General features: G+C 39.0%; 1 protein-coding gene across 1 annotated transcript in view; it reads right to left on the bottom strand.

The window, feature by feature from the left end:
- Positions 1-727: 727 nt before the first annotated feature.
- LOC124883259 (protein phosphatase 1H-like) overlaps positions 728-12,984 on the bottom strand; it is a 35,357-nt gene continuing 23,100 nt past the window's right edge. Inside the window, exons 4-10 of the mRNA XM_047390277.1 lie at positions 12,571-12,683; positions 12,404-12,488; positions 11,405-11,523; positions 7,873-7,936; positions 6,799-6,906; positions 4,840-4,991; positions 728-4,752 (exon numbers count right to left, since the gene is read on the bottom strand). Coding sequence (XP_047246233.1) covers positions 4,605-4,752; positions 4,840-4,991; positions 6,799-6,906; positions 7,873-7,936; positions 11,405-11,523; positions 12,404-12,488; positions 12,571-12,683 — 789 coding nt within the window. The 3' untranslated portion in view covers positions 728-4,604. The remainder of the gene's footprint in view (positions 4,753-4,839; positions 4,992-6,798; positions 6,907-7,872; positions 7,937-11,404; positions 11,524-12,403; positions 12,489-12,570; positions 12,684-12,984) is intronic.

Below are 12,984 nucleotides of genomic sequence, written 5' to 3'. Positions count from 1 at the left end.
GCCCTACAAATGAAGCTTGATCACATAAGTTGACCAAGTTTGTAAACTGGAGCTAAAGTGAAGTCAGGTTTTTATTTATTTTATTTTTCTTTTCTATTTTCTTCTGGCTTCCAACCTGCGGGCAACATTTCATTTGTAATTAAAGTTTGCACAATTCAGAGAATCATTTCTAAGCTTCAATAATTCAATATTTTCTTCTACAGAGGCTTAAATTGTAAATAGACTGAACTTCTAGTCATACCACTGACTCAGTGTGCTTTACATTAGAGCCACATTTACTGTGGAACCGGGGGTTAAATGTCTTGCCCACAGGAACATTGGAGGAGAAAGCTGGAACTGAACCCACAACTTTCTAACTGCAAGAAAACTACTTTACCCACCTAGCCAGAAACTGACAGATTACATTTAAAGTGAATCTTCCTCATGTACTGGAGAAGCTAAAAAGCAGATCACCGGCAGAGAGAATTGTTTTTTCTTTTGAATTCAGAAGCTTACATAGCTCTCCTTAGTATTGGTGAAATTACCTTAAAACTGTATGGCCTGGGTCCAACATTTTGAGTATCGTTTCACGATCTAGGACCTGTAGGCACTAAGTTGCAGCAGAAGACGCTCCTCTTCTGTGCTTGTTCTTTCTGAGACTGGTTAGAACTGAAAGCAGAAAGATTTGAACAACTCCTACCAAGTGTTAGTTCTTAATATTCAATCATCTTAATGAGACAAACTGCACTTTGTTTGACATGGGTCTTTGTTTATTGTCATTTTTATTTTATTTCTGGGTAAGAAACACTGAAGGTAAACAGCTATTCTCCTTCCAATGTCAAGCTTGCCCAAGGAGACCTTAGGATATTAGTTTTTAACTCAATGAACTTGTTTTTATTTATTTATTTATTTAATAAAATTACATCTTACATTCACATTGAGCTTAAGGGGAGCACAATAGTCACCTAAAACAATCCCCAACTAGGCAAAGTCCCTCTTTGCTACAAATAAAAATCCCCCTCAGCTTCACAAGTTTTCTAACCTGGTAACGTTACGTAGGAACAACTATAACTCCAGCAGTCATAATACAGCACAAATGACAACAACCAAGTAGATGGAGCTGAATAAAAGGCTTCCTGTACACCTAATCATGCCCTCAGAAAACCCAACATATGCAAACTACAGTCGAACCTGAACCAATGAGTAAGAGTTGAGTGGCACCATGGGATGACACAAATGATCTACTTCATTAGAACAAAGGTGGAAGGATGACATTCAACACATATACATAGATCTGTATCTATGTAGAGAAAATCAGATGTTACCTTAAGACATATCTCCAGGTGAAAACATTCCCTTTACTGTCATTTAAGCTGAGAGGCGTTTTGACAACAGAGCTTAAACCAAATCCACGACATTAGAAGGAATACAACCAGCTTACAAGAAAATCTGAAAATGGCTAAAGAATAGAAAACAAAATAATCATGTAATTAATTAGGAAATGAGATTTCTTCATCTTGGAAGGTACAAAAGGAGTGCAGTAGCACATGGTCAGCAGGAAATAAAAAACAGCTGCTGCCCTGACAGAATGTAGATGGTTTTAGTTTTGTTGGAAAAAAGGCAGAAAGATGGTTAACAGTGCAACAAATATCTGACAGGAAAAACAGTATTATTTGTCAACTTAATTGCATTTATAGGGAACAAAATATAAAGTCAATATAAACTAAATATAAATCTCTAAAAAGCCTTTTAGGCACCCCGCTTTAGTTTTAACTGCTAATGCTATTGGTTTTATGCCTATGCACACTTTCCTCTGATAGACTAGGTTTGGAAATCCTTTGCTCATAGGAAGTGTACTTGAAAGTACTTCAAACTGTATTCCTGATGCTCTGAAATTTTCTTTAACTTTTCATGTTTTTTCTGGGACAAAATAAAAAAATTAAATTCAGTGGCGATTCAGTACAGACGTATCGGGTCTGTAGTAATGCTCGCACTCCTCCTACTTCTTGTGGTAAAGGAAGAGCTGAGCCATAAAGCAAGGCTGTCTACCTTCTGATCCTTACCGATACAATTGGCCAATATGAGAAAACAGGAGCATACCTGTTGGGTAGGTGTTACTTGTTACCTTCTAAGTATGTTTGTAGAAAAGAGAGAGGCTGTTCTATTATTTTATTTACTTTTAAAAGTAAGCACGTTAGCTTTTTTTTGTTAGTGGATGCTTCTCTGAGCTTCTGCTCAACTTTTTAAACTAACTTCTCTTTCTAAAGCCCAGTAAACAACCTCAAACTGACAAGCATGCAAAAACGGTCCATATTTGGTTTTGTACAAATCCATTAACATTTTTCTTCAATCTTTTTTAAATGTCATCCTGTAGCTTTTGCTAGAAATCTCTGGATGCTTCCAAAGCAAACGGAAATACAACCATCTTAGAAATATCATCTTTGGACATTCACAAACATCAACATAAATGTCTTGATACGTTACATAACTAGAAATCAGCCCATACAAAAAGTAACAGCAAATAAAATCATTGCACCGTTGCTCATCCCAGGCCTAAAATAAATTACTGCATATACTAAACTACATCCCTACATTGAGTTACTTTCAGCTGGGGCAGCGTCAATCTAAAGTATCTGAAAATATAAAACAATGCAGAACAGGAAAACAAAAGAAGCTTTTAGATTTTCTTAACAATGATTGTATTTTAGGTTTAATTATGTTACATTCTCCCTGCTGCAGGGAATAACTACCTTTCCTTATCTTGGCTCCTGAAGTATGCCTACAATGAGGTACAAGTCATTCCATTTAACACTGAGTCTGTATAGGCAACTTATATATCGCTCCCAATGTAAATTTGATGCTACATCTTTTGTTGTCTTAAATTGGCACTAGAATAAACACCAACAAAAACAGTGTGTTTGTAGTAGAAGTCTAAAAATGTACAAGACTACATCTTTTTCCCGTCTGCTTTGTCCCAAGAAGCTGCTCTCAAGCCGTTCTGTAGCTTTATCAAAGCCTTCATTTGGATGTTTTTTTCCCCTCAAAGGTTCAATGATTCATAGGACTTTTTTTTCTAGCTTTTTCTAAACTAGCAAACTCTGAATTCATTCAAGAAGATTAAAAAGCTCAACGCTAAATGGTTTATCGAACAAAACAAAAAACATTAGCCCCTTTCCCACCAAAAGTCCTAGGATTTAAATGCCTACTTTGTTTACCCGGGTAATTTGTGTACTTTCTGTTTCCACTGTTCTGAAAGGCTGTAGGACATTTATTTAAATGAGCCTAATGGCATTATGGGGAAGTTGTGAAGAAAGCTGCAGTGCACCTCCATTCCAGCAGGTGGCGGTAAAATGTTGTTTTTTTTAAAGCAATTTTGGCATAGACCCTATTATTCTGTGTCTCTGACTCAAAATCTTCATGTCTTCATCAGCAAAAACATCCAAAAGAACTTGGACCTTATCATCCGTCCACTAATCGTATGTCCTCTTCCTTTGGTCCATTCTCGATCACAAAAAGCACGCCTTAATACAACTCTTGTATAAAGTGGAACACAACAACACACGTCTTAAACATGGCAGGTGAGAGGAAGTCAGAACCCTACAAGAAAGGGTCCACCAATCATTGTTGCTCAGCACATAACCCCGCCCCTCAACAATTACCTTTTATCCAGGAATATGTGGACCTGAAATTACTCAGGTAAATCTGTGTTGAAATGCACTGAGGGCTTTCAAAATCCTGTGTAATGGCTGAAAGTCCCTGCAATGGAAAAGGGGCCTTATACAGATCAGGTATTAGACTGATAATGATTGAACTGCAACAGCAGAAGAAAATATGAAGTGCTTGGGATACTTCTGCAAGCCGCTATAGTTTGTGTTCGACAGAAAATTGTGTTTCATCTTCTGTAACTGAAGCAAAAAATCCGATATACTAAAAAAATGCATTATTACAAAAACATTAACTCATCTCAGTGTGCAACATAGTGAAAAGTAAAACAATTTGATCTATATACAATTCAAGCAAGTTCAAATGACTTGTACCATAACCAAACCTTCTATCAGCTCAACTGTGTAAACTTTAGTACCAACCCGAGACAAAAAATATCCCAAATGTTAGTCCAAATTTTCTCAAATGGGGAGAATTCTCTTCTATGAGGTTGCCTTCAATGCCACGCCATCCCGTGTTTGATTTGTCCGACAAAGTGCAAGTGGTTCATCAGCCTTCAAGAGCCACACTGTGGCAAAACGGAGGAAAAAAGCAGCTGACCAGTCAGCTGGGTCCAAGTTTACGCGACAGGTTTTTTTAACAAAACGGACTATATAGGATAGAATGGAACGAAAGGACGAGAAAAGAATAGCAAAAAGAAGGAACATTTTTCGCTCCCCTTATTTTGAGTCAAACTACAAATATCTGATAGCTTATATGATCCTAATTAATGACCTCAGACTCCAACGGCTCACAATCTTGAACTGATTCAGAGAAAAGAAGCACCAACAGAATCTGGATCTTTTTCGTTCACATTTGTTTAAAAAGGGAATAAATAAAAAGGGAAATTAAATTAAGTTTCTGCCCTCAGGACTTCTCAATCCCGCTGAGTTTCCAGGCGCTCATGTCCTGCAGAGAACTTGTCAGGGCTGCCGGTTGCCGTACATTAACGGAATGATGAAGACCGAGATGTCGTCTCCGGAGCCCAGGCGCTCGTTGGAGATCCTCCATCCTCTGTCTCTCAGCACACCACGCGCTCGCATCACCAGGTCCTGAGCCGCCATTGTATACCTGCGTAGTGCAATGTTAAAGGTTCTGATTAATTCTGCATCAGAAACATTTAGGCCAAGACTATCTGAGCAAAGAGAAATTGCTCACCTGTGCAAGTCATCAGCGTCACAGTTGGACAGGAAGGTGCTGACGGCTTCGGCTACTTCCTCGTTGGTCAGGACGTCCCAGAGGCCGTCAGTTCCCATCACCAGGACATCATCGGTTCCGTGCTCGTACTGCATCAGATTATACACCTTCACCTGCAGAACAATAGATCGTTCTAACACAGAGAACTCCTGAATTTTATCTACAGTATATCTTTCCAGGAATGACATGAGGAAGTATACAAGGAAGAACATGAAAGACAATGAATAAAAACGGAGAGAAGGATGGAAGGACAGAAGGAAGAACACAAAGTAGGATGGAAGAAAGGACACAAGAATGGAATAAAGCAAGGGGACAAGGAAAGGAACAGGAGAAAACATGACACAAGGAAGGAAAAACAAAAGGTTTGAATTGATGACAGAAGTACAGAACAAAGGAACTAAGCGACCAGGGAAGGATGGAAGGAAAGGCAATGAATAAACAGGAGAAGGAAGGACACAAGAAAAGAATGACCCAAGGAAGGAAGTACACAGGGATGGATAAAAGGAAAAGACACACGAAACAATGGAAAAAAAACACGGGGGTCACAAAAAATGAAGGAAGGAAGTAAGGGCACAAAGGGGCAAGTAAAAAGGAGTGAAGGACACAAGGATGAAAGGGAAGGGAGGTACACTCACTGTTTCAAACCTGCAACTAAGAGTGTCATCTTGAGGTGTGTGTGTGTGTGTGTGTGTGCGTGTGGAGGGGCACAAAGTGTCTTTCCAGAAGATTATTGCCAGTCAACTGTTGCCACCTTTAAACACTAAACGTATTTCCCAATGGATCAAAAAAAGTTCTTTTCTATAGCATCATGTTTTAATCTCATTTCTCATACCAACTGCTTTCTTTTTGTTCCTTTACCTTTTTGACATCATTCTCCTCCATTTTTGAAGAAACAAAACCACAAAAAAAAAAAACAACTTACTTGATATGCAACAATTTCTGATTTTAGGTAAACAAGCTGCAGACATTGAGACACTAACTCCAGCAGCTGTGTACATCTTGGAGACGCCGCACAAGAGGCTTTGGTGACCGCTGCGTTAGAGAGCGGAGAAGGGAGACGCTGAATGTAGGGAGAAGACTTGATGTGAACTCGCGGTAAACCCTGGTGATAATGAATTAAATATCAAGCGAAGAGCTCGGGGGGGAAATGAAAACTCTATAAGACGAACTACGTCGGGAGATGAGAGCGCTTCGAATCCGACGCCAGACGGTTCAGACAGGTGAATTCAAGTTCTCCAGCAGCACGGGGAGTGTGGTGCATTTAGAGGAAGATCACGTCTCCCTTTACACTGAGACATGCAATAAATACACAACCCTTCTCAAGTATTTAGTAGCTCCTGGTAAAGATATGTACAAACACCTTGGAAACTAGTTGTTACTGAGAGCTGGTGACTCCCACATTCCACTTGCTTTTTTACTCTTTAGATATTGCTCTGACGATAGATACGGACGCCTTTTAGTTAGTATACATTTTATCGAAACACACGTTTGCTTTAACTTAAATGGCATGTTTGCTCCTCTTTCCTACTTTAAAGAGAGGCTAAAAGAAATGGGCCTGTGTGTCATGTCATGCTTGAAACAGAATAAAACAGGAATTCATGGATTGCTACGTAAAATTTCCAGGAAATCTGACCAATTTAGAAAAGTATGAATTACAAAAATCCTTCTGTACCCTAATTTCCTAACATGGAATTTATTTTCCTACTGAATACGTGCACTAAAATTAAAGTTTGGCTGTTCAAAACAGTGTGAGATTATACCACCACCATAAGGGCTTTTTGCAAATCTTTATCAGCAGTATAAATCAATGAGTAGCGCTCGGAATATTTTAAATGGAAAACCTGTTCTCTGAAAGCAGATTTAGCTTCTCGGAAATACTCTTTTTTCCATTCTCGAGTTAAAAGAACTGTTTGCTCTTACCTCAGGAATACAGGACAGGAACGGCTTGATGTAAATGTTGGAGTCATGAACTTTGAGGTCGTGATCACCGAGCCCCCGGGTCACACCGATTGTTGCCAGAACCCGCGCCTGGAAAACACATGAATGATTTTCTTTAGATGCTTAAATTTATCCCTGATAAAATGAAAGGTGAGGGCTTTAGACTTTTAGAAAACAAGATATGATCCACTCTGACAGCTGGTTACAAAGCCCTAGATCAGCTCCTCTATGACCTGCTGACATCACTAAACCTGTGGATCTTCTCTGTAAATACAGGCTTCTATTGAAACTGAGGCAACGTGACTCATGCAATATTTGCACTGGCGAGATGTCTGAGTTCATCTCGCTGCTGACTGCTGCATGACTGCATTGCAGGTGGAATCTAAAACTCAGCGGCGACTTCTTCTTGCACCAAAAGTCCTGAAACACAGCCTTAGGGTTGGTAAATTGAATGGACAGCACTTTTTAAGATGGAAAATTTCCCAACCTTGGAATATGAATCAACTATAAAACATCTGAACTTGTGCTTTAGACCATATTTGTAAACGTGGTTCACGGGACAGACCAACACAAAGTGCTGAGTCATTCTGATATGAAAGACAAATGATACAAAGTTTTGACCATTTATGAACACGTAGTTGCCACTGCAACAACAGCTGCACGTCTTTCAGGGTGTATCTACCAGCTTTGCACATCTAGAGACATTTAGGCTCATTATTCTTTGCAAAACAGTTCAAGCTCAGTCAGAATGAATGAAGAGTGATTGTGAACGTCTGGATTTTGACTGGACCACTCTTTCACATAAAGCTTCCTTGTCCCTGCTGTAACAAAGTTTGCCCACAGCATGATGCTGCCAGTACCATGCTTCATTGTGGAAATAGTGCAAACTGCAGTTTTAGCTTTGTCACACCAACCATTTTGCATTTAGGCTAAAATTGTTACACATGGTCTCATGCAGTTGGTGGCACCAGAGAATCAGCACACTGGGATGGGAAATGGATGCTGTGAATGACAGACTGACACGATTTACAGAACTTGGACAAAGTGACCACTTACCTTTTTGCCTTCGCCGTAAATAAGTGGAAATTTGAGATCTTCATCCTCAACAGTCTTGTAAGCCCTTGAAGGTAAAGAAAAAACATCTTTTAAACATCACCGACCATCGTTATTAGACTGATTAACGGAGGACGCTAGAAACATGACAAAAAACCGAATGAAAAAACGTTTTGTGTTGTAAATGACTACATTTAAACTCTTCATTTTCAAAGATTATCTCAAAGTAAAAGTCCAGTTTCCACATCAGATCATCCAACCATCCATTTTCTGTACCCACATAATCAGTGTCCTCATAGTGTGAAGGGCATAACCACCGACCCACTGAGCTCCTTTTCAATAGATCATCTAAATCTGTTAGAGATGTCTGTTAAACTGTCTATCTCTTAATCTTGCCTTTCTTCAATGGAAATGTTTGACTTAACAGAAATCAAAAATAACAGTAGATAGCTGTGACGCAATCCCCAAGGCTGACTCAAAGAACTCTGTGCCATTCTTCCTGAGCCTCAAGAGATGGAAGTGAGGTCCAATCTGCTGCCTTTGTAGCTTAGGCTGGCATTCTAAGCTGCAAAGGTTGGATTTGCTTTTGTTATTGGCTACTGTGAGAGTGAAGGACAAGATGTGCCCACCAAGATGGAAATGAACCCCTTTTGCTCCTGCCCTCTTGTCCCCTTTCTTTAAGAGACAAATAGAAATCAAATAAAGAACAGGATAACTTTTTTTTTTATACAGGGTATTGAAAAAATCTGAAAATGATCTTAGAGCTTTAGCGGTTTAATGAGCCAAATCTCCTTATATTCTAATCACTAGATGTAGATTGTTCTTCAATGCATGCTTTGTGTTAGTCCAGTCTGTTACTTATATTTCTTATCAGTAAATACATCTAAATATACATTTTTGTGATTAATATTTCATTTAAACTTTAATTCAATTACTAGCTTATTGTGATTTTTCTCACAGTCTTCAGATGATATGTTCTGTCATCTGATTCAAAATAAATAACAGTTCCAGGTCTTTTTAGATGTATAACAATCTATCATTCAATTTGAAGAAAGAACAACTCATGTCAAATAAATCAAATGTGGATAAATATTAGAGACTAATTGATTTATTAATTATACAGTAATACAATTTTCCAAAACTGTAATATATCTAGTATATTTGATATACTATAAACATAATAATGAAAAAAACAGGTTTAACTAAAAAACAAACAGATGAGGTTAGCACTTGGTTGGCTAACATAGAAGAAGCCTTTAGCAACAAAAAAGAAAGCAAATGACCAAAAAAAAAAAGACCAAAAAAGCTTATGGCAGAAAAAAATACATATATATTTTTACATTAGGAACATTTGTACTATAGCAGCGGCCTATTTTAATGATGAAGTAACAGGGTTAACTAAAACTTAGCAAAGCAGTGAAGAACAAGAAAAAAGTTTTTTTTTTTTTTATATTAGCAACATGCTAGGATTAGGGTTCCTTTAAACAGATGACTTAAATATTGAATACAAATCAGCAGCACCTAGCTGGTAAACTTAAAGAAGCATTCAGAAACAAAAGAGGAACATTTTTAGTTCTTTAAGCTGGTTAAAAAGAGCTAACATGAACAAAAAAATTATATTCACAACATATATAACTTCTGCTTTAACAAGAGTATTTTGGATTAGAGGTAGAAGAATTAGCTAGAAATTGGTAAATAGCTAAAGCTAGCAACTAGCAAGTGAGCACTTTACAACAAAAGAGCAATTACTTTATCAAATTAGTAAAGGGCGGAAACAAAACAAAAAGATTTGCATAAAGTGTGAATGCATGGTGGGGCTGCACGGTGGTGCAGTTGGTAGCACTGTTGCCTTGCGGCAAGAAGGTCCTGAGTTCAATTCCCGGCTGGGGTTCTTTCTGCATGGAGTTTGCATGTTCTCCCCGTGCATGCGTGGGTTCTCATCAGGTACTCCAGCTTCCTCCCACAGTCCAAAGACATGCCTGTTAGGTTAATTGTTCACTCTAAATTGCCCTTAGGTGTATGAATGAGTGTGTGCATGGTTGTTTGTGTGTTACCCTGCGATGAACTGGCGATCTATCCAGGGTGTACCCCGCCTCTCACCCATAGACTGCTGGAGATAGGCACCAGCTCCCCCGCGACCCAAAATGACTCACTGACTGTAAATGCATAGCACCTTAATGAAAAAGCTCTCTGAAAATATCTGTTTTAATCGCCATTCCAAGTTTGTCAGTCCTCGTCTTTATTTATTCAACCTATTCCAAGAACATGTACGCACTGAATGACTGTGGCTCCTTCTTTGGGAAATTGTGTGCAGTGAGTTTGACAGAGAGAGAGTCCTTGTACAACCAAAGCTTGAGCCCTTAATAAATCCTTAATGGAGAAAAGTGGTTTTGTGATGTGCCCTCACATAAAGGAACGCAAAGAGTTTTTTAAACATCACATGGAAGGCGAAACGTTTATAATAGGAAATGGTTGTATGGATTTTCATTCGTACTATGATCTCTTGTGATAATTATGGCGATGACAATAAAAATGATGATAAAAATTAAACTTACCTTTTATCGAATAGGTTTCTTCACAACACCTGTTACTTTAGATAGTGTAACTGTGCTTCTAACGATATTGCCCATCCCTATTTTATACAAAAGGTGAGTATATTATATTTAATGTTAAATTAGCCCTAGCTTTTTTTCGGTCAGTATGACGACTACAACAAGACGTAACAAGATCTGTTCTGGGTAATTTGGTAAAATTACTAAACATAACATTTATTCAGGTTGTGATTCGGCTTGCCTCTAAAAATCATTTGCGAGAAAATAAATGACTGAGAACAGTAGGGCTAGGAAGTCTCAAAAGACAACGACAAACTGAAAAAGAAACATTTCAGTGCACAGATTCAAAGAGCAAATCTAAAAATGTGCTTAATGCTTTGAAGTAAGCTTCAAAAACCTCATAGCTGCTGCTGAGGTGCTTCAATGGACTAGATCAGCTTTGGCATCAAAAGTCAGTGCAAAACATTAATAATTTCAAACGGCTTCATACCTACTCAGAGTTCGCACTTTTTGTCAGACTGTCTGGCCATACGTCTTTCTTAGAAGCAAGCTGTGAACTTTTTGTGACCCCAAAGCTGCAGATTCTCTCTGTCTCTCTTTTCTTGCCCTTAAGCAGGAAAGTCTGAAGAACCAGCATCAGCAATCCTCCCACCCCTTCTACTCCAGCCTGTCATCACAATTGTCTTCCTCGTCTTTAGAATAATCTTGAGCATAAAGCTGGTTTCATTGTGAAATCAGACACAGGCTTATATGCGCCAAGGTGTGTGCCAGTGAAACCAAAGGGATTACTGCACTGGCACTGACTAAAAGAACCCAGCAGGCTTGCTTTATTTTGGTGATGCAAACCTTAGTCCTAACATGCAATACTTAGTGCTGATCTCCTCATTATTAAGTAGATCTTGAAAATGGCAGCACTCCAAAAGAAAATCTTTTTGTCTGAGCCCAGGTCTGGTCAGTCAACCTCAGTCAGGTAGGAAGCTTACCATCCGTTCATGGTGAAGTCTCTGTAGAGCATCCTCTTGCCCACCTCCTTCCTCTGAACTCTGCGGGGGAATTCCAGGTGCGTGAACTCGTTCCCCAACAGCTGCGGCTGCATGTAACCCTGCAGAACAGACAACGATCCTTCAAGTCCCTCGGGCAGCATAGAAGAGCAACTCTGATTTTCTTTCTGCTGATTATGTGTTCCGGTGTTGGGCTAAGGCGTTCGCGCCTCTTGAACTTTTCCACATTTTGTCAACCACAAAGTATTCTGGGAGATTTTATATGGCAGACTAACACAAGTAGTGCATTTCTGTGAAGTGGGAGGTTTTTGACAAACGATACTCTGAAAATCATGGTGTTTATTTCTACTTAACCCCCCTTTTACCCACAAATAAAATGCAGTGCCAACAGGTGCCTTCCGAAGGCACCTTATTACTAAATATCATAGGACAAATGTACTTTTATTCCCAAACTGGGAAATTTGGCAATTGCAACAGAGGTGAAAAACATGCACATTAAAAAACTGTACAGTAAAACATAAATAATACTAAAACAAAAGCACAAAGTATCTAACAGTGTCTCACAAAGTGTCAAACAGAATCTGGAGATCAGAACTATTAGTTGTAAAGTCCAAATTTGGCCTTACGGAGACAGTAGCAATAAGAATGAAGAAAGGAATAAGAAGTTCAGTTGAAACTTTGCCACAAACAATATAGGGGTCTTAACACTGCGCATCAACCCTGACAACCTCATCCTGCTTTTCTTTAGCAGGGACATAGGAGCTAAATACCAGGAAATCCTGGGAAAAAATCTTTGCAATTATGCACTACTTTGCTCATCGAACAAAAAACACTATCAAAACACCTTAACGTTTGCGATTGTAATGTGAAAAAACGTGGAAGAGGTCATGGGGTGTGGATGCTTTTTCAGGGCACTGATTTTACCACATGTTTCCAAATATTCTGAGTGTTTTTAAGTGGAATAAAGTAAAACTGTCCCACCAGGAACTGGAGCCGCTGTCGTTCTGATTCTGGCGTGAACTCCGTCGACACTGAAATGATCTCGTTGTTTTTGATGATGATGGCCCTGCAGAACATGGCAGGGAGGTTGCATGATTAGAGCAGAGAAAACAGAGAACGATTTCAAAACTAAATCTCAACAGACATACCTGCTGTCACCTGCATTTCCAACATACAGTTTTCCCAGCAGGTAAACCACGGTGAGAGCCGTGCATCCGCCGCTGATGCTGTACACCTGTTTCTCCCTCTCGATCTGGGCGTCCTGAGAAAAGGGAAGACGGTTATGTTTGTCTTTAATGAAGCACAGCTTATCAGAAAACCTCCAATGTTCACCCAAGGTTACATAGACAGTAGGAGAGCATACAGATAAAGTTTGTAACTTCAGTTACACTGTAACCTTAGGAATACCTCTGAATGGGTAAAAGAGTGAGACAGATTTAATTAAAGGGATAAATAGAGAGAGAAGGAAAACTATATGGAAATCTCCAGAAAAATGGGCAAACTGTGGGGATTGTTTATAAGTTTTGTTTGTTTAACACGGATCCCTTCTTAACCAGTAGATT

This window comes from Girardinichthys multiradiatus, chromosome 17 (assembly GCF_021462225.1).
Source record: "Girardinichthys multiradiatus isolate DD_20200921_A chromosome 17, DD_fGirMul_XY1, whole genome shotgun sequence".
NCBI lineage: Eukaryota > Metazoa > Chordata > Actinopteri > Cyprinodontiformes > Goodeidae > Girardinichthys > Girardinichthys multiradiatus.
The sequence above is the reverse complement of the archived record's forward strand: the minus strand, read 5'-3'. Positions and strand labels throughout refer to the sequence as shown.